The sequence below is a fragment of the Pituophis catenifer genome, unplaced genomic scaffold (genome assembly GCF_029215685.1).
Source record: "Pituophis catenifer annectens isolate HBS135680 unplaced genomic scaffold, rPitCat1.0.hap2 SCAF_13, whole genome shotgun sequence".
NCBI lineage: Eukaryota > Metazoa > Chordata > Lepidosauria > Squamata > Colubridae > Pituophis > Pituophis catenifer.
Window position 1 is genome coordinate 8884057 of NW_027256893.1, and position 25992 is coordinate 8910048.

Genomic DNA, 25992 nt, shown 5'->3' on the forward strand with positions numbered 1-25992 from the left:
CTGTCCACCATGGTATAGGAGGCTATCTAGGCCACGCCCACCATGGCTACGCCCACCCAGCAACCAGGCAGAGAACCCCTTGCTAAAATTTTTGAAGCCCACCTCTGGTGTGATCCCAACCATTCTTTGCAACATATCAACGAAGATTGCTAGTGAATAATTACTCGCCTGCTTGAGCTTCGGTACTTTGTAGTATTCTTGAGCACGACTTGGGGAGATAACGTACCTTGGGTAGCAAAGTGGGCCCCTAAAGTTGAATTATGTGCCCCACTGGTACTTGTTTTACACCCTGTGGTGACATCTTTGTGCTGTTCTTCTGTTATGAGAGGGCTTCAAAGACCTCAGAGGGAGCCCTTGGCGATGTTCTCAGACTCCAGGCATTAGTTAGCATTATATTGTAGTCATGGGAACTCTGAATCACCGTTCAAGGACTTTATCTCATGCATAATGCATCCCTAGCTATTCGCTTGGATTTCCTGCATGCTAGAATATTAACAATTTCTTTCACTTGGGATTCATATTTGTCCTTTCCCCCTATATTTAAACAACAACACAAGTCTTTTATTTATTAGATGGCGTTCGCTTTTGTGCACTTGCTGATTCAGCCTCTTTCGGTCATTTTACATATCCCAAGCTTGCCTCTAAGGTATCTTACAAAAAATGTTATTAATGAAGTGAAGCATATTAATATGCATTTCCTGAAAGAGCGCTGGGAAAAGGGAGAAATTCCTCAAAGCAGTCCAAATAATTGTTTAGAAAGGCAATATTTAGACATCTCTATTCAGGAATGGGTATGGCAGTTGACTACAAGTTTGTTGTATATTGCATACAGCATTGCATATGGGAATGTGCTATTCAAAATAGGCTTTGTGTTTATTTTGATTGCAACATTGGTGAATCACTGCTTTCGCTACAGCGGGTGTCAGCAACCTGTGGCTCCGGAGCCGCATGCGGCTCTTTGGGCCCTCTGCTATGGCTCCCTGTCAGGTGATCCCACCATTGGCTGGCCCCACCCCTCACCCTCCCCTCCCAGTCACTCCTCACCTGGCCTGAGAAGGTAAGGGTGATGGCGGCAGATGGAGAAGCAGCCAGGCCAGAGACAGAGAAATACAGGGAGAGGGGGAGAGAGAGAGACATAGAGAGATACAGAGAGAGAGAGGTGGAGAGAGAGGGAGAGGGAAGAGAGGGAGGGATAGATAGATGTCAAAAGGGTTTTGTGGTTCCCAGTGTTTTTTAACAAACGGTTCTCTGCCCTAATGACCGGCTAAGTAGGTGTGGCTAAAGGGGATCATAGGACTGGTGGAAGTGAGTGATGTCGAGTTGGCCACACCCACCCAGGTTTTGTGGCTTCCGGTGTTTTGTTTTCTGTGGGAAACGGGTCCAAATGGCTCTTTGAATGTTTAAATTTGCAGACCCCTGGGCTATAGCAATAGCTAGATTCTAATTCAGACAAACTGTGTAGCGTAGTTGAGAGATTAGGCTATGGTTTGAGTTTCTAAATTAAAACAGCAAACCATGATTTAAGGGAAGCCCTTGGTGCTCTCTGAGCTGGTTATTTTCTTGCAGACATTTCATTATCCAAATTAGATAACATCATCAGTGTTAGTGGTGATGCTATTACTAGTGATCTTTATTAGTACTATAAGGTTTTCTTAAACAATTTTTGTGGGTGATTAGGGCAAAAAGAATTTAACCAAACAAAAATACAGATTTGGGGGCTTAATTCTTTTCTTTAAGGTGTATTAAGCTTATTAAGCTGAAGGCAGAACACATCTTGCTTACAATCAATCAAAATATTGACTTATTTATTGTTTATTAACTCATTCCCTGGGTTTACAGAATACACTGAACTAACCAAACAAATTGGGATCACATAAAAAGTTGAGCCACAAAGAAAAACAACAACCCTTAACCAAGTTTAATACAATTGTAGTAGGTAAATTGTAGAAATGCATTTGCTAGATCTTGAACACATTTGTGTAAGCCCTGTTCAAACTTGTTGCGTCTAGTGCTGAAATTGACAGAATTAAACCACTAATTTCTTCAGATTAACTGCCAAATTTCGGGAGGATGCATTCCAAAGATTGTTTGTGGCTAAAAGTTCTTAGATTTGAATGAGTTGCTTGACTATTTTTCTTTTTAATGTTTCCAGAACTCAGCTTCACCAGACTTTACTTGGCTGGGTAGTGCAACAGATTCTGGAGAAAGGAACATGGTGGTTTCCATGAATCATTCAAGCACATCACGTTAAGCCATATTGAGTTTCAGTTGCCTGATGTAACTTGGAGCAGGTAATTGTTCTATTTTTTTCTGTCTGTATTGGGGGCTGGCAGGCTGTTGGGCAAGATGGAAGTCTCCGGCTTTCTAAGTAAATGGAAAGGAATGGTGGGGTATGCAACTTTCAGGCAGATTTTGCTTTTCAGTATACTGAACTTTTGCCATCAGCATCAGTTTAGTACATATTGGGTAAAATCTGCTTATATTCACTCTATGGTTCATAACCTGCAGACAGTAATTGTATTTTAGTGGCAAAGTTGGAGAAAGCACCTCAACTGTGAGGTAAGTTTCCCAGTCTAACAATAAAGTAATAATAACAATATTTTATTTAATTTTATTTATTTTATTTCATCAAGCATGTATTTTATGACAGATACAAGTGTAAACATAATTATAAATACATGAAAAGGATACGAATAAATGGGGACAGTAGGACAGGGATGGTAGGCATGCTGGTGTGCTTATTCATGCTCCTCTTAGGAATGGGGTGAGATCGAATTCAATAAAGGGAGAACCTGAGCAGTTTCTACTAGGGATTTCCATAGAAAACTATACCAAGGAAATACATTATTTAATATTACATATACTGAAAGCAGCCTGCATAGTCTATGCACAAAATTGGAAGAAGGAAAATCTACCATCAGAAGAAGATTTAATTAGAAAATTTTTAGAATGCGCAGAGATGGACAAATTAACAAAAGAATTCAAGGAGAAAGAGGATACAGAATATTACAAAGTGTAGATGGTATGAATGGCTGGAGAATAGGAAAAATGAGAAAGAGGAATAAAGGAAAGGGGGGGAAAATGTTGAAGATCAAGGTACAATGTAGACGAAATAAAAAAAGATGGAAAGTAATTGTTGAATAAGACAAAATTTAAAATATGTGTAAATAGATGTAAATAGCAAGAAAGGATCACTTTGAAATAGCTGAAGGAATAAGTGATATGTATATAAATGTTGTGTGTTTATGTCTTGTTTTAATGTGTTCAAAATAAAAAACTTAAAAAAAAAGGAATGGGGTGAGATCAACAGTAGACAATCTAAGGTTAAAGTTTTGTGGGTTTGGGGAAGAAACCACAGAGTCAGGTAGTGTATTTCAGGCGTTGACAACTCTGTTACTGAAGTCATATTTTCTGCAGTCTAGTTTGGACAATGGTCATAACAAAACCAAAAGTCTTTATGAAACCTGGACATCTCACTATCCCATTCCAATTTATAAGTGTGATGAGATTCCTAATGTAATGTTTGAAAATCCATTTTAAATAGTAAACAAATCCCAGTGAAGCTGCAAGAAACGTGATTGTTTCAGTATCAGTATGAAAGTGTGAAAAGAGAGACTGGTTGGTTTTCTGATTATTTCAAATAATTCACATTATTTTAGAAATGTTTTTCCAAAGTATCTGGATTTAAAACAGTGATGTGTATTTGTATGCATTGAGCAGTGTTTCTGCCTCTACTCCTAAAAAGTTTTATCAGTTTCTCTGATTAACTGGCAGAGAGACCAATTAAATTGTGAGATTAGGATGTGGAACCTGGAAAATAGAGCAATTGGGAATAATTTTTGCCCAACAGATAAAAGTAAATGTTTCTGGACGTATTATTGGATTTGCACAATGTGCTAAATGAAGTCAGCTTGGGACAGAGTAGCTTGTGTTTCACTGTGTCTTTGTAGACACACAAACATTATTTTAAGATGTTGGACGATTAAGGCATAACACTTTGTGGTTGTTGGGAAATAGCATATTACTTAAATCAAGATTTTAAGTTTATCATATATAGATAAATATATAGAATTCTTTATTGGCCAAGTGTGATTGGACACGCAAGGAGTTTGTCTTTGGTGCATATGCTCTCAGTGTACATAAAATAAAAAGATACATTCATCAAGAATCATAAGGTACAACGCTTAATGATAGTCATAGGGTACACATAAGCAATCGAATCATACTAGGAAACAATCAATATAAATCGTAAGGATACAGCAACAAGTTACAGTCATACAATCATAAGTGGGAGGAGATGGGTGATAGGATATGAAGTCAACTACTCAAGTTTAACTGTCAGTTTTGGAAGACAATTTTCTTTTTTGCTTCTTAACTGCCACATATTTTACCTGGGGAAGTTGGGCCAGGGGTTGTTGTTGGAGCGGTAGAAAGTCATAACAACGTTCCGTATTCAAGGACTTTTGCCTGCGTCTGATGGAGACTGCAGGAAGATTGTATCCACTCGAGTGTGAAGAGTTGATTGGACAATGTGATGGACTTGTGGGTGTGGGGCAGGGCTGTGAACTGTTAGCTGGGTGGAGAAAACCTGGAAGCTTTCAGATTCGGGTTTTCCCAGATGTGCCAACATGTCATCTCTGATAAATTGGAACTTTGAGGAACCTCAGGCCTCAGAGCTTTATTTCATTGAAGGTGTTCCTTGGAACCCTGACATTAACATTATTAACTGACAAGTAGTTTTGTAATTTTCCTTCCTATAAAGCAGGGCTCTCCAACCTCTGGGATGCGTACTGATACCGGTCCATGCCCTATTAGGAACCTGGCTGCACAGCTGGAGGTGGGCAGAGGGCAAGCAAATCCTACTGTAAACTGAACATGTGTGGGATCTAGGTTGCGCCCGCCTCCTACCCCCTGGTCCATGGAAAAATTGTCTTCCAGGAAACCGGTCCCTGGTGTCAAAAGGGTTGGGGACAGCTGGTGTAAAGCACATAATACATACTGGTATTCCATCACCTTACATAGGGGAGTGAACTTCACTGAGTGATTCTTATTGTAGTGTGATGTAGACAGAGAGAATGTTTTTGTCCTCCAGCATCTTCACAAGAGCATTCGGGCTTAATTGATGAGTTGGAAAGTGCCACTCTGTTGGGCTTAGATCCAGGTGACTGCATGCAAATACTTGCCATTTTAACCTAGCTCCAACATCAATTCATAACTGTTCTTCTTCCAAAGATAGTTCAGTAATTTAGCTGATTCCACCAGTCTACCTCATCTGTCGTCCGCTTGCATTTCTCTGAACTTTGCTATGAATCTTCCACTTATTTATTAACACAAGATGATGTAGTGTCCTTAAAATGCAAAAATAAGCTTATCACTAGCTAGCGCAGGGGTCAGCAACCTGCAGCTCTGGAGCCGCATGTGGCTCTTTCACCCCTCTGCTGTGGCTCCGTCACTCAAAATATGCATCACAACTGCCAATGTGCAACGCTCGCCGGCACACAATTTATTGAGCTTTTCAACCCCTGATAGGCCAACCATGGAAAAATCCAAGAAAAGAAAAGTTTCAGAAGAAAACAGAATGTTTATTTCAACTACATATACTAGTTTTGTGGCAGCTCAAGAAACTTAGGCACGAGAAGGTTTTTGTGGCTCCCGGTGTTTTCTTTTCTGTGGGAAATGGGTCCAAATGGCTTTTTGAGTGTTTAAGGTTGCAGACCCCTGACCTAGTGTCATTGGAAGAAATAGTACCTTTTTACCAGTCACTTAAGGAACATGGATGGTATGTTCTATAACAGCGTTGCAAGAATCCTCAGCTTCTCATTTGCTTGACCATTGTCAGAAAAGGTTTTTTGGATTAGGCATATTTTCGGTTGAATCCCACTATGTTCAAAATAATAAAGCCATGTTTTGAGAGACATCTGGAACCCAAGAAAAGGGTATCTCTGGGACTATTTCCCAAATGCTCTGTGTTCATGCATGTTCTATTTCCGCTGGTGTACAAATACTTTATGGTCAATGTGCTGTTGAGTGTCTTCAAACTAGAACGTCAAGCTTTATAACCTATCAACTTTATATTCAATTATGCTATTTTAATTGAATACTTCCAGCCACTATTTCTGTCACTGGTGTTGTATTTAAGGCTTTAGGTAATTAGATGATAAGCTAATCCTTCATGTGCTGGTCTTAAATATGTCAATAATAAGAGTTTTGTAGCCCAATGTTATGCAGGTCTCCCTGGAACTATGCCGTACCACTTTTATCTCTACAAAATTGGGTCCCTAATCAACTGTTCTAGAAAGGCAGCTAGAAAATGAATTTTAGCTCCTTCCTGATAAATGGCTAATGGGTAGATTTGATAAGTTCCAGTTCAATTGTGTGCCTATTTAATCTTATCTTTCAATAGACAACTTCTAGTTTGAGTGTTCATAAAGTATTAGTCCTGTGCTGCACTTCAAATTTGATTATGGGAAGATTCTGAATTAGAACAGGGGTGTCAAGCTCAATTTCATTGAGGGCCACATCAGGATTGTGTTTGACCTCGGGGGGCCAGGGTGGGCATGGCCAGCTCAAAGTCACTTGCATCGGAGGCACCTGTGGTGGCCCGAGTGCTGCCAGCAAAACCAGGCTCCTGAGCTCCGTTTTTGCGTGCAATGGCGTCCTGCAACCCTTTGCCAGCAAAAACAGAGCTCCGTGCACTGTTTCCAGGGTGGCCCCACAGGCCAGATCTAAGTATCCGCAGGCTGGATCTGGCCCCCGGGCCTTCTGAGTTTGACACCCCTGAATTAGAAACTCTTTAAAGAAGTAGTGTCTTTCCTGGGATTATGCAGAAGCTGCAGAGGGCAGTCACGTGATACTGGAGGATGCAGCTATATTTACAGTTCCAGGCAGTTCTGAAATTCTTGTGTAGTCCAAAACATCATCTTAGTATCTAATCCAAAATTCTCAATAGCAATACTTGTTTTATTCAAATCGAAGAATATGCTAGGAACTGAAAGCGAACACTTTGTTATATTGAAACGTTAAGAACTTGAATTTATCATAGAGGTTACGATGCATTGAAGCAATAATTTCATTCATTTCAGTTAAACAGAAGGCCTCTATGTCAATACTTAGTTTAACTTTCGATTTTAAAATTATCCTACACAAAGAATTCTTGACAGCACAAGCTAGTCAGCTGTTTCCTCATTATATCACTGCTACTGAGATCACATTCTGTCACTCAAGAAACTTTTATTATGCCCAATTTTAGTACTTCCCATTTCAATATCTCAAAAATTAATATGCTGCATTCTCATCAACCTCAGAGAGTATACAAACTGAATGTTTGTGGGAATATAACTAGAAGACTACTTCCCTAAATTCAGTGTAATGGGATTATGATCAGGCTTGCTAGTTCCAATGAGATTTCATTATGGAGTAGCAATATTTCAGTATCATCCATTAAGTACCGTATTTAACACTGACACAGGAAACAATTCAGCGAATAAAAAATAACTGAATTTACTTTCAGCTAGATTTCCCCCATTCTTTCACAATTCCTTTTCCATGTTTAAGAATTGGTGTATTACATTATTTGGAAGTTACTCTGAGTTACTATGTTTACAGTCACATAAATATGCTTTAAGCAAATTGAATAAGAAAAATGGCAACATTAGTTTTAGCGGCTGCCAAATGTAGCTTTTAATGAGTTCAATCAGAAAAAACTAAATGTTCTTTTTCCCCCTCACTGGAGCCTAATATGCTACTGAATTCACTAATTCCAAATACATTTTATTTGAACCTGAATGTTTGTTAAACTGAAATGAAAGATATTTAAATGTACTTTATCTTCAGATGAATTGCAACCGTTCCTCAATTCTAACTTCCTTATTGTTTTTGAGTGATAGTTCTAGTTTTAGATGTGTGTTTTGAATATTACACACAGACACATTCAAATTAATGCTTGCTTTAAACATTTGGGTTTATTATTTTTTTAAGGAGTTAGGAATACATTTTCATAATCAAAAGGCAAATACAATGAGATCGTATGAGACAAAGACCTTTCCTGATTCCACAGTTTTACATTTGAGACAAACTTCTTAGTGGAATGTTATGACGTTAATTTAGTAGAGACTAGACTGGACACTTCCAAAATTGTAGCACTGCTCCCTTAGACTGGTGTAGTAGATCTATTCACATGGATTCTGGATAACAATAAGGAGATACTCCTTATCTGTGGGAGGAGAAAATATAAAATGATGAAACACAGCAATTTTTAATTCCACGTTTGATTTCTAATATTCCTTTTCATAATTTATTATGGTTGACACAAACAAAGCCACTGCTTATTCCAGTTTCCCCATAATGGGAAGTAAAACTTCAATTTTCAATACAGTAATGTAATAGTTCAATACCATTATGATATATAAACCAAAAAAAGCCCAAGAAAAAATCTGCTTAATATTTTACACTATCTTCCAAATGTAAACTGTTGCAATAATGGTTGATTAGTGCAACTGTCTGTTAATTGGGCAAATCCATCTTGGAACAATTATTCCCATTACATAACAAGCTGCCTTAGATCAGTTCTTCATCTCGTTCAGCATAGCCACCAGCTGGATTCAGATGCTGCCACAATCCTGACAGATAAAATAAGACTCTGCTGCCTTGATATGTCAACACTTGAAAGCCCTGGCATCAGGCAGCTTATCCTTAAAGTGATCCCCAGCTTAAATAATGTATGATTAAACAGACATTTTGTGGCAGGCCTGCAGAAATTTAAAGAACATCACTAGCCATCAAAGTAACGGCAGGGAAAAGACAAAAGTTATTACCTGGGGCAACCATAATTTCATGTTTCTTTGATCTAATCCTGAGAAAGGTGAGATCGTTCTGGGGATCAATGTCTCGGACGGTGCTCTTTGCTTTCATGGTGAGCTGATGGAGAAGGCCAGCATACTGAACTGTGGTGGAGTTGTCGAGCGTTGTTCGGATTGGGATCCCTGAGAAAAGGAATATTAGGAATGGCTTTCAAATGTCACCAAACTTTTCAATGCTATCAGTACCCTGGGCGAGAAAAAAAAATCCAGCTGTGCCTAAACTGAGAACAGCCCATCCTCTGGTATTCAGAGGATTCCAATAAATACTAAATTAGAGGTTGACAGCACAGATTTCTTGGTCTGAAACATTTGACAGCTTCTGGAGTCATACAGAATACTATAGTTGGAAGGGACCTCGAAGGTCTTCTAGTCCAACCCCCTCTTCCCCCCACCCCATGAAGCAGAAGACCATTTATAATGCCTGTCTAATTTCTTTTCAAAAATCTCCAGTGAAATTAATGGTTTTGCTCTCAGGTGATTTGGAGAATAGGTGGAGAATCCTCTCCTATCTGTGGCAGCCCTCAAATATTGGAAGACGGCTACCACGTCACTCCAGTCCCTCACTTTGTTAGACTAGACATTCCAAATTCCTCCAACCGATCATCGTATGCTTTAGCCCCAGTTCCCCTCATTTTCTCAGCTCTTCTTTGCACTCTTTCTAGAATCTCAATATCTTTTTTGCCTAATGGTGATTAAATCTGGACACAGTATTCCGAGCGTGGTCTCACCAAAGCAATATACAAAGGGGATGGCTTTTCAATAGGAAATGTGGAGACTCTAGAAAAGAGTGCAGAGAAGAGCAACAAAGATGATTAGGGGACTGGAGGCTAAAACATATGAAGAACGGTTGCAGGAACTGGGTATGCCTAGTTTGATGAAAAGAAGGACTAGGGAAGACATGACAGCAGTGTTCCAATATCTCAAAGCACCTGAGGGCAGGACAAGAAGTAATGGGTGGAAACTAATCAAGGAGAGAAGCAACTTAGAACTAAGGAGAAATTTCCTGACAGTTAGAACGATTAATCAGTGGAACCACTTGCCTCCAGAAGTCTCCAACACTGGACGTTTTTAAGAAGAGGTTGGATAACCATTTGTCTGAAGTGGTGTAGGATTTCCTGCCTAAGCAGGGGGTTGGACTAGAAAACCTCCAAGGTCCCTTCCAACTCTGTTATTCTATTTTATTCTAGACAAGATTCCATAAGACAGGTTGGCAATCACTGCACAAAAAAAATCAGGTGTTTGAAGTCATTTATTAAATTTCATGTGTGCAACACTGACATCCATGAGTTTACTTTTATAGAATTGCCCTGTCAAGCAGGCCATGACTTGGGAGCTTCTCTTTCTGATACATCGCCAAGAACAGATGAAACTAATTGCTGCGGTAGGGGAGGAATCTTCCTTACAATCTCTGTTTTATGCCAGAGGCCATCCTGAAAAGGACAGAAGCTTTGGGCACTTTAATGCCCTGGGATATTAATCCGAGTGAAAGCCCATCTTTGCCAAATGAATAGGGAGTTTTGATACTTCTGTTGGAAGGAGGGAATTATATCTAGTGCAAAAAAACCACAACTCTTTATAATGTAATTATCTTGAATTTGATGCAAGAAGCTTCACAAATTTTGGCACCAAATTACCACCAGCCTATTATAAGGTTAAAGTAAAAAAGTTCATGAACTTCCGTGGCTTCCAGCCCCCAGGTCTGTTTAATATCAGATGCAAGGAAGGAAAACCTCCTAGTTTTGTGGCAGTGTGAAAGGCAGCATCAGTCTGGGCAAGGCGTCAATTTAAACATGCACATATGCCAGATACAACAGACCACATCCTTGCTACAATTAACCTAATATACCTTCAGTCTAAGATCCCACTTGTTAATTGATTTCCTTGGGGATTTGTTTTACTTTTCAAATTACTTTTTTAAGGGATTAGCATTAAATGTTCGTGGAAAGTGAACGAATGAATACAATAACTGCAAATCAACCTCCTGGTTGAGGAGTGAAGTCACTGGCTGCCATGGGGTCTATATATTCTCCATTTTCCATTCATGACTACTCTCCAAAGCTTTGAGCCAGTCTATGCTAAGGAGGAATTCTCTAGCAAAATATTTTGGGGTTTCAGAACTTTGGAAGAAATCATAGAGTAACATTATTTGAAGGCAGGCAACAATGATGGACTACATTACAAAAACCCTGATTTTTTTATTGGAAGGAGATAGGTTTTTTTGTGCATTTTAAAAAGGTCATAACACAAATATTAAGCCAATTTGACTTTTGTCCACAACAAAACTTTTGGGAAAGTCAAGTCATATTTTCATCTAACCATTTTTGAATTGAACATTACTAGCAGGATTGAACATTACTAACAGATCCAATTCAGCAAATTGTAAAATGTTCTGCAATTATTAAAAGCAACACAATGAAATTCAAGGCCATCTGCCATCTCCTCACTATAGTATGAATGCAAATGTCCTTGTGATCTTGTGTGTTTTTTTAGCTTAAAATAACAATGCTTTTGATGTGCTTTACTAGTTACCACTTAACCTATGGAGAAATCTACATTCATTAGGTAGGGTTTTAAGTTAATTAGTTCAATAACTGCTATTGGTGATGAAAAGAAAATCATTGTGGGGAACCAAGTCAATTGTTTTGCCTGCTGTGCTGATTAATTTCAATAGAGGATGCATTGCTTAGTTCTTACCAACTTTTCAGAAAGTGGCTTCTGGTGGGTTTTGCAAAACTATACAAGGGCTTCGGTCTAAAAATAGCTGTCCACTCTTGATATATGCTGCATAAATGCAGGCTATTTATCAAAAGCAATAACCCATGGTTAACTGCATCCACTTGAGCCACAATCAGTACACAATATTTTAGCTTAGTATGTTGTGTGACTCCAAAAAGTTTTCCATTATGTTTTTAAGAAAAATAACAAGAGTGCGCGCATGTGTGTATGGTAGATATTCACCTTCTGCGTTTACGACGATAGTTCCAATAACTCCTTTGTGGGCCTGAATCCTTTTCAGTGTTTCCTCTACCTCTGCCTGTAAAAGAAACAAACATACTGAAGTATGAAACCTGAAAACTAGGCTGTAAGACCTCAGCTAATGTATTTTTTAACACACTACCTCTTGTCTGACTTTGGACTCTTATCTCCACAATATAGGCAGCCACAGAGCACCAGCAAAGAAATCCTGGCGAGCAAATCTATTCCTTCCTTCCTTCACTCCCTAGTTCAGTGATGGCTAACCTTTTTGCCGTCGCGTGCCAAAAGTGGGGGGAGCGCAGGGGGGGATCGCGCATGTGCATGCCCACACCCATAATTCAATGCCCCCTGCCCTCCATGCATGCACATGCAACCCCCACCCCCCATGCTACCCCCGCTTTTGGCACGCGATGGCACGGTGGGCCTGGTAGGCCCATTTTTTGCCCTCCCCAGACTCCAGAGGCTTTCTTGGAGCCTGGGGAGGACAAAAACGGCCTTCCCCATCCCCCCGGAGGTCCTCCGGATGCCAGAAATGGCACGTTTCCTGATTTCCATTGGGCCTGAAAGGCCCAAAAATCAGCTGGTGGGTGCGCACGTGCTTGCTGGAGCTGAGCTAGGGCAATGCTCGCATGCCAACAGATATGGCTCCACGTGCCACCTGTGGCACGCATGCCATAGGTTCGCCATCATGGCCCTAGCTTATCCAATGCTTTTCATTTTGGTTCCATTGTGGACGGGCACCTGCACAATCACAGCATTTTGAAAAAGAGGTGCTCTATATGAATGAACCAACTCGGAAGCAAGAGGGAGAGTTGTGCCATGTTAAAGGCTACTTGCTGAGCAGTCATGGTTGGCTGGAGTCTGTCAGTGACTTCTCTCCATGCCGTAAAAACAGAGATGAATGCATTATCCTCTGTGGTTTTCCTGCTGGCAACTGGCTCTCCCTTTTGACGCTTCCCCTTCAAAGGAAGCAGTGGTCACAGTTAAACTACCAGAGATCCAGTTCCTCAAAATCCAGTTTAATTAAACTACTGCTCTGTTTTATCTGAGCAAGCAACAGCTTCCTTCACACACAGACTGTTTCATGAAAAACCTAGCTGTAAAAATCTATACTGCACATAGACACGGCTTATAAGAGACTGCAGACAAATAATTCAACTTAATTTAAACTATTCAACATAGGGTCACAGAAGGGCCTGCCTCTCTGAATTTATACTTTTATGTAAAAATGAATGAATACCAAATGATATATTTCAAACAAATCCAGGGCTAATAATTGTAAAACTTTTACATGTTATATAGCTAAAGCTGAAAAGTGCCCCCTTTCCTTCCTTTGAAAATGTTATTATATATATTTATTTTACTAAGTAACATCCAAAATCAAAGAGCGAAAACATTAAAATCAGCAAGTCATTAAAAACAGAACCTTATGGTATCGAAAAGAGTTCTGGAACTCATTTAAAGATGGTTAGAGAAGAAACTTGACTGTTGCTTTCAGAGAGAATTCCTTAATGACAGTGCAAGCATTTTGATATATTTGTTTACATACTCTTCCTGGTTTCCCAGGACTATTTTACTATGTAAAAACCAAGCTAAATACTTTGTTAAAGCCCTCAACCTTTTGAATCCATAATGTCAAGTCCAGACAAGTCAAAGATCTGCATCTTTATAACTGAGCATTCTATCATAATGCCATTTAGCAACTTCTCCGTTTACCTATATCTCAATAGACTCATTACTTTATCTGCCTGTCTTTGTTCTGGACAGAGGTGGGTTTCAGCAGGTTCTGACCAGTTCTGGAGAACCGGTAATGGAAATTTTGAGTAGTTTAGAGAACTGGTAGTAAAAATTCTGGCTGGCCCCACCCCCATCCATTCTCTGCCTCCTGAGTCCCAACTGATCGGGAGGAAATGGGGATTTTGCAGTAACCTTCCCCTAGAGTGGGGAGGGAATGGAGATTTTACAGTATCCTTCCTCTGCCACGTCCACCAAGCCACGCCCACCAAGCCATGCCATGCCACGCCCACCAAGCCATGCCCACAGAACCGGTAGTAAAAAGTTTTGAAAACCCACCACTGGTTCTGGAGTATGTAAAGCATCCTCATAAGTGGGGCAAATAACCTCTAAATGCTTTTTTAAATAAAATAAAGTTAATTCAGTTGAGATCAATGGGGCTTACATGGGGAGAAGATCCATAGTTTTAGTTGTTAGATAGTAACTCTCTTGCTCTTGAATTGCATGGTCTTTCCCTTCCGTGCACACTTGCTCTTGTAAGTAATGAAGATAAAAGGCTTGGAAACTCCTTTGGTGTCCTATAATGTTTTCTTGGCATGTAAGGAAGGTATTTATTATTATTATTTATTTATTTATTATTTATTTATTATTTATTTATTTATTTATTATTTATTTATTTTTTATTATTTATTTATTTATTATTATTTATTTATTTATTATTTATTTAATTTATTTATTTATTATTTATTTATTATTTAATTTATTTATTTATTATTTATTATTATTAATTAATTAATTAATTAATTAATTAATTAATTAATTATATTTCTATACCGCCTTTCTCCCGTAGGACTCAAGGCGGTGTACAGTCAAGAAAAATATAGACACACAAACATCATAAAATTGCTAATTAAAATTATTACTTAGTTTGGTCAATTAAATAAAACCCAGAATTAGATCACATTAGATAACATAACATAACAGGTATGCGAACAGGGTCTTTCCCCTTCCTTACTTTCACTTTACCTAAAACCTAAGGAGGTTCCTGAGACCCTTTCCCCACTCCACCTTTCCTTAGGACTCAATTTTCATTCATCAGACCGTGGTCTGGTCTATCTCCTCCTCCCATCTTCGAAATTAAGAGTCCTGGCTTTATAGAAAAGTAACCCTCGACAGACTGAGGTGGCCCTGTCCCTATCGGCCTTTCATAAGGTTGGGAAGATGTGGCTATGTCTCTAGGTGTTTGACTTACCCTGTTGTCCATCCTTGTGTTTATGATTGAGGGGGTCACTTGCCCAGGGTGCCATGGGGGCAATTGTTTTAATGATTGGCCTTTAATATTTCACGCCAAGAATACAAATCCTTCCATTCCCCCTGCCCCCCCATTCATTCAGTCAGAACAGAAGAAGCTTCTTGGGTGAGAGGCGAAACGTCTTCAAGGAAAGAAAAAAAAAACCCAAAGAAAATCCGATCGCCTTTTGAAAAAAGCACTTTCTAACCTTGAAAGCCACCTACGGCCCTATCAATGGGAGACCTGGAGGTAGACTACCCCACCCAGAATTCCCAGCCAGCCCAAGCGGGGCAGGATAAGATTCAACACCCCCGACCCGCCATTGCTCTCCTCCTCCTCCTCCTCCTTTCCCACCCAGCCATCCGGCTCGCTCACAGACGCCCCTGCCTGCCCCATAGTTCCCAAACCCCGTCCCTCCGTTTTACCATGACGAGGCTCCAATCGACCGGCGTCTACCGGCTAGGCCTCGGTTGCTATGGAGCCCCGACCGGAAGCGGCAGGGCGGGAGAACGGCCGAGAGGCCGGAAGTGCGATGACGAGAAGAGGCGGGGCTCAGGTGGAGTGGCTTTTTTTTTTTTTTTTTTTTGCTCTTTGCTCCTCGGTCACATGGTCCTGGCGGCTGTCTGTCTGTCTGTCTGTCTATGCAAAGCATTGGCGCTGCAATGAAGGAGTGGGGAGAGATTTCTAGCTAGAACCAGGATAGGAAATGGGTTTAAAATCAGGGGTCTCCAACCTTGGCAACTTTAAGACTTGTGGACTTCAATTCCCAGAATTCCTCAGCCAGCTTTGCTGGCTGAGGAATTCTGGGAGTTGAAGTCCACAAATCTTAAAGTTGCCAAGGTTGGAGACCCCTGGTTTAAATGCTTGGAAGAAGGTTGAGGTTAGGGTGGGGTTGTCCCTATTCAAAGTTCCTGTTTCTTCAGGGTGGTTATTCTGGGGGGGGGGTGTGCTTCAAATGAGAGGAGAGACCCCTCTGCCATCAAATTAGAGCGCTGTCTTTCAATCTTAGCAACTTCTAAGCCTGGCGGATTTCAACTCCCAGAATTAAAATTAAAAACAATATCACTCTTCTCATTTTTTATTAAAAACAAGTTTTTTTTTCATTTAAAGAAATTAAATGTAATTTAAAAAATTAAACATCTTTAATTTAATAAATAGTAGCTTTATTATTGTAATTTTTATTTTATTTTTTTGAAAAGTTTCTCAGTTTTATTTCTTATACACATAATATAAAATGTACATTTTCTTATACATAATTAATCGTACATATACATGTTTTCCTTAAAGAAAGCATTAAAATAAGGCATTTTAATTACATTCGGAATTGCTCTTCTACCCTTCCCTCATTTTGCAACAAACCTTCTTTTTCTACTCTTTCCCTTCCCTCCCTCCTCTCCTACTTTCTCCTTCCTCCTCTGCTACCTCATCCTACTTCACTTTCCTTTCTCCCATTCCTCTCCTTCCCCCCTTCTTTCAAGGCTTGTTTCCTTATTTAAAAAAAGCCCCGTTAAAGCGATTGCTTTGAGTTGAAGGATTGCAACCATCCTCTAGATGGTGCTACCATTATATTACATGGAGATAAACACAATTTCTGCTTGAAAGAGTGATTTGATTCCATATTCCCCTTGGATCCTGGTGCAAGAATACCAACGTGCTTTCGAATGTAACTTGGGTTCAAGAATTGCGGTTGACCAGGATGAAATAGAGCTTGTGGAGTTAATTAGCGATAAGGCTTAAAAAAATAATTATGTTTTGCACAAGGATGGATTTACTTTGACAGTAAATGTTAGTCCAGTCCAATTCTTTGCTTGATCCTGGATGTCTTCCTCAAACACACCTTTTGCAGGCCACTCAAGTCCAGCTAAGACAATTCAAGCCATAGCTGGTGTTTTTGATTAAATGCAGGCTGCGAGTACCTCCAGAGTGCCAGCAATTGCACCTGCGTTTGAATGCTAATGGAATTTTACCATTTTCTTTTTTTCTATAGAGAGCAGATGTAAGTCTCTGGAAATCACTCCTTTATATCGGGAGCAAATTGATAATAACTTCAGCTTGCTTGGAAATGGCACAGCCTTCTTTTTATTCCATCAGAGCAATAAGCTTACGGAGCAGTTTGTAGGGAATAAATATTTCATATTCTGCTAACTTTTCAGACCCAGTTTGAAGGAAAGTTTGAATACGACAGTTTCTCATCGGGGATCGACTCCTCTCCGCCCCCCGCCCCCCCAAATACAGTGGCTTTGAAACCATTTATTTGCCTCAACTGTAGGGAGAGACTGGTAGCTTGGTAGTAGAACACATATTTTAAAGGTAGAATATCCTGGAGTTATCTCTGAAAGTGGCTCTCGCCTCACAATCAGGAGGCTGTGAGTTCGATCCTAGGTAGAGGCAGATATTTCTCTCTCTCGGCACAATGAGAATATTCCGCATTGGGGACAGGAAGGACATCCAGGCCCAGCCAGTAAACACTCGGCTCCATTCAGTTGCTTTACAGCTCTCTCTAAGCGGTTTACAGAGTCAGCATCTTGCCCCCAACAATCTGGGTCCTCATTTTATCGTCTTTGGAAGAATGGAAGGCTGAGTCAACCTGGAGTCAGTCAGGATCAAACTCCAGACTATGGGCAGAGTTTGCCTGCAATACTCCATTCTAACTACTGCGCCACCAAGGCTCCTTTAGTTTATTTTAGTTTGGCAAGATTTCTGTCTCTAGGTGAGAAACCATAAAGAGACATGCTTTGAAGCAACCCAATGTGTATTTATTGGTTTTTGGAATCTGACCGCAAGTTTTGTTGTCATTTACTGATATAATAGAGTTGGTAAGAGGTTTGTCAAGATACACTATAGAGATATAAGCAATACCCTGTTTCCCCCAAAATAAGACATCTCCTGATAATAAGCCCAATCAGGCTTTTGAGTGCATGGCAATAAGGCCAAGCGCTTATTTCAGGGTTCAAAAAAAATATAAGACGGGGTCTTATTTTCAGGGAAACACGGTAATACAGTTTTCTCAGTCATTTTAAACTAACATTTTAAGTATGTTACGCATGCTACCAAAGGTTCTTACAAAGTTTATTATTTAAACCATGGTTTATTGAATAAATCACATCAAGCCATAATCTATGTCTTGCCCAAACTATATGCCCACCATACCACAGTTTATTAAAGTGGGCTAAATAAATATTACAGAATCAAATGAACTAATTTGCTAATTCTGGATTATAATTTTGTGGTTTCAAAAGTGAAATTGCGTTTCCACATAATTAAGGAGTAAATCAGATGTTTCATTACCCAACTAGGCACACTGCACTGATGATGTCACCTATTTGGATAATGAAATGTCTGCAAGAAAACAATCAGACTCACAGAACACCAGGGACCCCACAATTCTACCCTGAGCTAGTCTCTTCTGTGTCGGATCTTCATTTCATAAAGCTACTTGTTCAGTTGTTGGGCCCGCCAGCAGCCTGCACAGATTGTTGCTGATCCCGACGACGAGGAGGCTGGTGTGATGCTGCGCCAGCAGCCTGTGCAGCCGGCGCTCGAGTCGGACAACGAGGAGGCTGAAGAAGATGTGGTGCCAGAGGCAGGGATTCAGCCAGGGCCTTCAGAACTCCAGAGGCTCCTTTAAGTGAAGAGGATGAAGAGGAGGAGCCTCTTCTCGATGCACGGGCACGCAGAGCTGCCAAAAGACAGGAGTGGCTCCTCAGGAGGAGGTCTCCTCGAGAGTAAGGCTTGGGGCTAATTGGCCACTCCCTTAGCCTATTTAAGAAAGAACACAGCTTGCAACAAGCTGCAGGAAACAACTTCAGTTCGCTAATCATCGCATTGGGATTTCTCTACAACCTTGCTTCTGGGCTTTTTGCCAACTCCAGTAAGACTCTGAATCTTATCTGTGGAATTCTGGCAGGCTGTTAAGAACGCTTTTTAACAGCCAGCATTTGATAAAACTGCGTTATTTGAGTAAACTAAGTTTTTTTCAGAGTTTGTGTGTGCTGTGTTCTTTGGGATCTGTAGCTGGGGCAGAACATCAGTGTAAAATAGTTCTGTGCTGACATCTGTCTTGCAGGTCCTCAGAAGTTTTGTTCCTCTGCAAAATAAATAAATAAATAAATTTTCACGATTGCACTGAATGGAGCAATGCATTAAGCGACCCAGCCTAGCATCACCGGTTGAATTTCTCCTTCATGTGGCATTGTAACTTAGTGAACCTCTAAATGCTTTAGTTACCTTCTCTGCCTCTCTGACAGCTTGCTAACCAAATGCATTATTCAGTTCAATCTCTCAGCAGCCCAGAGGCTGCAAAGGACAGACGGTGCTAAATCTACGCAGAAATCTCTGGACACAATGTCAGAATAACATTCCTTTGATGGATCTGCCACTCCAAGAGTGCTGCGCAGGAAAAGCAAGTTAATAAATAACATACTAGTTTTGACATCTGAGAAGAACGGGGAACCCTACTGCTCTGCTGCTTTTTGGTGGGAGGAACAGGGGAGGGAAAAAAACAACAACAAACCACACTCCTGCTAGCTTCAGAGCTGGTGAGATGCTTTCATTAGGCCTGGGTGTAAATAAAAGCCAAGGAAATGTTCATTGCTTGTAGGAGCCTAAGTAACGGAAATGTAAATAAGGGTGTCTGTCTTCCCAAACTCTCTTCTCGAGCATGATTCATGAGTTTCCTTGTGGAATTTCAAATGGATTCCCGGGTGCAATTGTCAATAACTTGGTGATCCATAATGCACAGACAGCAGTTGCTCTTCTTGACTCCTGAATGTTAAAGGTGATGGAGCTCCTAGAAGATTTGGTGTAGGTATTACCCAGCAACAGCCTTTCATGCTTCTTGGCTTACATTACCCCATTTAACTCTTTAACAGCCAGCAAGTGTAAGTGGAAAATTGCTTCTTTATGCTTACATGCATGGACCTTACTTTGGTGTAACACTGCGAGGAGCAGTCTCCATAATTTCGTTCTGATCTTTCTATTCCTCACAAGTTTCCTCCAACTGGTACCTTTTAGAAGTTTTGAGACTAGAAAGCACAGGGGAATTCTGGGAGCGTTGCTCCCAAAATATCACAGAATCCCCAAGTTGGGGAAGGAATCAGTGGTGGGTTTCAAAATTTTTTACTACCGGTTCTGTGGGTGTGGCTTGGTAGGCGTGGCATGGCTTGGTGGGCGGGGCAGGGGAAGGATACTGTAAAATCTCCATTTCCACCCCACTCCAGGGGAAGGATACTGCAAAATCTCCATTCCCTCCCGATCAGCTGGGACTCTGGAGGCAGGCAATAGATGGGGGCAGGACCAGCTAGAGGTGGTATTTACCGGTTCTCCAAACTACTCAAAATTTCTGCTACCGGTTCTCCAGAACTGGACAGAACCTGCTGAAACCCACCTCTGGAAGGAATTCATCCTGTTTTTGAAGATGTCCAGCTTTCATCTTTCTACAGTCTTATGGGGTAGTTAGGAAGACAAATGTTGTTGGTTCACAGTAACAGAGTTGGAAGGGACCTTGGAGGTCATCTAGCCCAACCCCCTGCTCACGCAGGAGACCTGTGTTAGGGATTCGAGCCACCGAACTGCCGACCTTTCTGATCGATGCAGTAGGTAAACCCACAGTTCCTTGATCTGTAATCTATTGAACAAACTGGAGTTGATTGGTCCCTGTTGAAAATTGGAGGACACATTTCAGTCCAATTTTAGTATCCTGCCCAGGAGTCTTCTAAAACCTAGAACTCTCATGTTCCTACCTGAAGCTATAGCTCTTAATAGGCACAGTATAACTAAGTTTCAAATCCAATAATTTTCTCCAAGTTCCGGTAAAGGAGAATATTTGTAGCTCAGGATTGAAATAAAGGATTCTTGATGCTCTTTTTTAGTTGAACAGAAGAACAGAATGAGAAGAATTTGGAGCTAGCACTGATGGGGTTACCTAGTTTGGGTAATGAAAGGTCTTCAAGAAAACAACCAGACTCTGAGATCAGCAAGGATCCCTCATTTCTCCAAATTCTCCTATCCTCCTCTTTCAGAATCTGTCCTCAGTTGAATTACCATATTTTTCAGAATATAAGATGCTCCGGACTATAAGACGCACCTACCTTTTTTGGGGAGGAAAACAAGAAAAAAAAATCTGCCTCTGCCTCTGCCTCCCAGCAATTTGCCTCCTTGCAGCAAACAGCCTGGTCAGCTTCAGCTTCAGCCTGATTAGCACAAGCAGCTGATTGTCGGTTGGATCAGCCTCCCAAAGATCACCTGTTTCAGGCTGCAGAGATTGCCATAGCCTATTGCCGCCTCCGCATGCCCCGTTTTCTGGGGGGCCGGTGGGTGGGCGGGGCTACATTCGGTGTATAAGACACACCCAAATTTTCACACTCTTTTAGGGGGTGAAAAAGTGCGTCTCATACTCTGAAAAATACGGTAGTCCATAAATCCCGAACTTGTATAAAACTTGACAATTGAACTAAGAGGCTCAGTTCCTTGAGTTTTTTTTTCCCAAGGTAACATCAGGAAAGTGCTAGCTTTATTTTTATTTTGTTCCAAATGCTTCTGATTCTGTTCGTTTTTGTTTTTATTATGTTTCCAGCCAGCTGCACTGTTACTGTTATTATGCCAAGATGAATTATTTTGATTATTGCCAACAGGCTCTCTTCTTATAATTTTAAGCCCTTCATTTAGGAATCATCTGTTCTCTCACCTCATCTACATGAACGCAAAAGGAAAAAAAAACGGCTTTCTTTTTCTCTCTACAGTCATCTTCCTACCAGCAGCTGTTGTGAGAGGAAAAATAGCAACATAAAAGTTGAAGACAATTTGACATCAAAACTGTTATCCCATTTGGGTAACTTAACTATGGAGAGTGCTTCTATTTGTGGCAATCGTTTTGCATGTGTATATATCCATTCGCACGTGCAAAAAATAGCTTTGCTACAAGTTTTACTTGACAGTATTCTGGGTTTTTTTTTTCTGGTGCAGGCACTAACATGGCTCAAGTGGAGAAGCTAAGATATGATGGTTGGTTCCTTGTAAATCATTCTAGTCAACCTGGAGACCCCTTTATATCTGCAAACCAGAGGTGGATTGCAGCAGGTTCTGACCAGTTCTGGAGAATCGGTAGCAGAAATTTTGAGTAGTTCGGAGAACCGGTAGTAAAAATTCTGACTGGCCCCACCCCTATCTATTCTCTGCCTCCCAAGTCCCAGCTGATCGGGAAGAAATGGGGATTTTGCAGTAACCTTCCCCTGGAGTGGGGAGGGAATGGGGATTTTGCAGTATCCTTCCCCTGGAGTAGGGTGGAAATGGAGATTTTACAGTATTCTTCCCCTGCCACGCCCACCAAGCCATGCCCACAGAACTGGTAGTAAAATTTTTTGAAACCCATCAATATTTATTTAGTCTTGTCTGCCCAAGCACTTTTTGGAGCCTTTTCTGTGGCTCACTTCTGCATTATACATACTTATAAATAAGAAGGTAGATAATTACAATATTTTAATGTAAGAAGCAACTTAGCTAAAAGCTTTTTGATTATATTATTACTATGGTTATCATATCATTATTATTGTTATTAGCTTGTATGCCAACGTTTAAAACCACTCTTCTTTTTTGGTCTTTTTAAATTTGTAAATGGTATACACTGACCATGGACTGTTTTTCAAAAAAGTATTAATGAATAACATTTATAAAAAAGAAAAAAAGAGAAAGAAAATATCCCTTGAATGGACTCGCAATTGGGTTGCTTTGGTTGGGCATGTTGTGTTATAGCCCTTCAACCCTCTTTATTTCCTCACTCTCACCCCCAGACTTCCTCAGTTTAGGCATCAGAAAGAAATTACATGTTAGTAAGGATTACAGAGATTACAGATTAACAGAGTTGGAAGGGACCTTGTAGATCATCTAGTTCCCCCACCTGCCCAAGCAGGAGACCCTGTACCATTTCTGACAGATGGCAGTCCTGTCTCTTCTTGAAAGCTTCCAGTGATGAAGCTCCCACAACTTCCAGAGGCAACTTCTGTTCCATTGATCGATTGCTCTCACTGTCAAAAAATTCCTCATTTCCAGGTTGAATCTCTCCTTGATCAGTTTCCATCCATTGTTCCTTGTCTGGCCTTCAGGTGCTTTGGAAAATAGCTTGACCCCTTCCTCTCTGTGACAGCCTCTCAAATATTGGAAGACTGCTATCCTGTCTCCCCTGGTCCTTCTCTTCACTAGACTAACCATGCCCAGTTCCTGCAACCGTTCCTCATATGTTTTAGCCTCCAGTCCCCTAATCATCTTGGTTGCTCTTCTCTGCACTCTTTCTAGAATCTCAACATCTTTTTTTATAATGTGGTAACCAAAACTGGATGCAGAATTCAAGGTATGGTTTTACTGAGGCTTTATAGAGTGGTAGTAGTACCTCACTTGATCTTGAATTAACTCAGTGGTGGGATTCAAGTAATTTAACAACCGGTTCTCTACCCTAATGATTTCTTCCAACAACCAGTTTGCCAAACTGCTCAGAAAGTTAACAACTGGTTCTCCCGAAGTGGTGCGAACTGGCTGAATCCCACCACTGAATTAACTATATAGTTTAGTTTCTAGTAAGCATGGGATGCCTAGTTAAGACAAAAGTGGGAAATTGTTTTTCAGGGCTGATTACTTCCTAAAGGTGTCCTCAGTGGGGAAAAAAATAAAGACTCTGATGAACTCTCAATTTAATCTAATTTAGCTCCTTCTTAGAGCTTTGGATCTGAGCTGTTGATTAAGGAATATAAAACCATTTTGCTGAAGCTTTCCAAGGTTTTCCAAATCTGCATGGAAATGCCGCAGATGCAACTTGAGGTTTTTTTTGCAAGCAAAGCAGACACTCTTCCATTTCCTCCCCTCCCTTCCTGCGTGGAGTTGGATACTAGTGGGGATGCGCCAAAAGATTTGCAAGTCATGATCCAAACTGTATCATTTATATAAATTAATTTGGTAGAGTTCATGTGGTTGCTCCCAGTCTATGATTTTCCTTTCGGTTATATTCAATATTAAAATCACAGTATATTGGCCATTTTTTTTGAGAAAGTCTGGGCCAGGCTCCAAAAACCAAGAAAGGCACGTTGAGTTAATTTTTAAAATTAATGTATTTGTATGCCACTTTCATTTTTATAATTTTTTAAAATAATTTTTATTCAACATTTTTAACCTTTAAAATCATAATGAAACTATTACAGCTTCCCGTTATCGGAATTTTTTCTTAATTTCAACTTATCCATAGGCCTATTGTTTTATACATATGCATTCTTATTTCATAGTTGCTTATTTGTATAATATATACAATATTTACATGTCTACTAAACTCTAAATATATATTTTTTCGTTTTGTTATCTTTCCTATACATTCACTATACATTAATTTTTGACTTCTTTTCAAGCCAATTATACCACCTGTTCCACGTCTCATAATACACTCTTTCCTCTCTGTCCCCTAATTCCATCGTTAATGTGTCCATTTCTGCACATTCTAGCACCTTTTTTATGATCATTGCATTTGATGGACTGTTTTCTTGCTTCCAATTTTGGGCGAATGTAATTCTGGCTGCACTGATTATAAGGAGCATGATATATTGAATTTCTTTACTTACATTTCCCTTTATTATACCCAAAAGGAATAACTCTGGCTTCATATCAATTTTTGGTCCAATAATTTCCTCCAGATTAGCATGGCCTCTGCACTTTTATTTTTAAAAATAACTCAAGGCAGTTAACGAATCCAACACACCTCCCTCCTCCTATTTTCCCCACGGCAACCACTCTGTGAGATGAGTTGAGGTGAGAGACTGGGGGGCTGGTCCCAGGTCATCCACTGGCTTTTCTTGGCTAAGGTGGTATTAGTACTCACAGTCTCCTGATGTTGGCCAAAAATCAATCAACTGACTTTTCATATGGCTAAGGTGAGACTTGAACTCATTATCTCTTGCTTTCCAGTCTGGTTCCTTAACCACTAGACCAGGGGTCTGCAACCTTAAACACTCAAAAGAGCCATTTGGACCCCTTTCCCACAGAAAAAAAAAAACCCACTGGGAGCCACAAAACTCTTCCCGTGCCTGACTATTTCTTGAGCGGCTACAAAACTAGCTTATGTAGTTGAATTAAACCTTCTGTTTTCTTCTGAAATTCTTCTTTTCTTGGATTTATCCATGGTTGACCTACCGGGGTTGAAAAACTTAATAAATTGCGTGCCTGCAGGTGTCGCACATTGGCAGTTGTGATGCATATTTTGAGTGACAGGGAACCACAGCAGCGGGGTGAAAGACCCACATGTGGCTCCAGAGCCACAGGTTGCTGACCCCTGCACTAGACCAAACTGACTATCAATTCAAATTCAATTCAAAGCAGTTTCCTTTATTGGTTCTTACCTGTAGACAGAAATCTTGGCAAACTAAGGCAGATTACTTGCACCGTAAAACATATACCCTGGGAATGATTAGGGAGGAGCTGTCCTCGCCTCCTTTTTCCCACACAAGATCTGATGTCTCTTGTTCCTCTGGAACAGAGCCCCTCCCTCTTGGGAATCCAGACAACATTCCATCACTGTTTGAGACTCCAGGAGTTGCATCTTCGTTCTATTTGAGAGCAACAGCAGAAGAACAGTCGATGCCTCCAGGTTCTCCTAGAAAGCTCCGCATCTAGCTGGCCCTGTGGGAGAAAGGGCACAATTTTTAAGAGGAGTTTTTGTCTGCTCCAGCAGGCACCTCTTTTAGGTTGACATGTAACACAATCCGTTTACCAAGAACAAAATGTTTTAACGCTGTCATCGTAATAAATGATTTGAACCAGAGTTAGTGGAGTGTTACCGTGTGCCTTTGTCCCCCTGCTTTGGTGGTAAACTTAAACTAAATTACATGGATAGTTTTAATTAAATTTGAATTGGCTGGGGTTTTATACCATTTTAAAGGCCGCTTGAGACCCTTGAGTTGCATTTAAAATGGAGTGTTGTAATTAGTGAGTTCTACATTTATTATAGTAGTAACTGCACTTTAATGAATTTATTTAGTACTAAACAAAGCTGCTCTAAACAGTTCTGATTACAGAAGGCTGTTAACTTCAGCAGTATATTTATTCCTTCTCTTAATTCTGTATATCTTTGAATTTTTGGTTACTTAAATTGGGACTGGATAA

At 40.3% G+C, this 25992-nt stretch overlaps 1 protein-coding gene across 2 annotated transcripts; it reads right to left on the reverse strand.

The window, feature by feature from the left end:
- Nucleotides 1–7942: 7942 nt before the first annotated feature.
- DYNLRB2 (dynein light chain roadblock-type 2) lies at nucleotides 7943–25429 on the reverse strand. 2 transcript variants are annotated; one of them, XM_070952863.1, is made up of 4 exons: nucleotides 25319–25429; nucleotides 11817–11892; nucleotides 8814–8981; nucleotides 7943–8212 (listed from the first exon to the last, which is right to left on the reverse strand). In XM_070952863.1, exons 1-4 carry the CDS (start codon nucleotides 25427–25429, stop codon nucleotides 8169–8171), a joined length of 399 nt encoding a protein of 132 aa, XP_070808964.1. In that variant the 3' UTR covers nucleotides 7943–8168. The 2 variants fall into 2 exon arrangements, with proteins under 2 accessions (XP_070808964.1, XP_070808965.1); XM_070952864.1 differs by lacking the exon at nucleotides 25319–25429 and adding an exon at nucleotides 15285–15381.
- Between the last annotated feature and the right edge of the window lie 563 nt (nucleotides 25430–25992).

Bases quoted from the DNA above. Each gene is read 5' to 3' on its own strand.
- DYNLRB2 (XM_070952863.1), bottom strand. From the start codon at position 25,429: ATGCAACTCCTGGAGTCTCAAACAGTGATGGAATGTTGTCTGGATTCC. The intron at 8,982-11,816 runs GTGAATATCTAC...TCCTTTTCTCAG, and splicing joins TATCGTCGTAAACGCAGAAG to GGATCCCAATCCGAACAACG. The intron at 8,213-8,813 runs GTAATAACTTTT...CTCCTCCCACAG, and splicing joins TGAAATTATGGTTGCCCCAG to ATAAGGAGTATCTCCTTATT.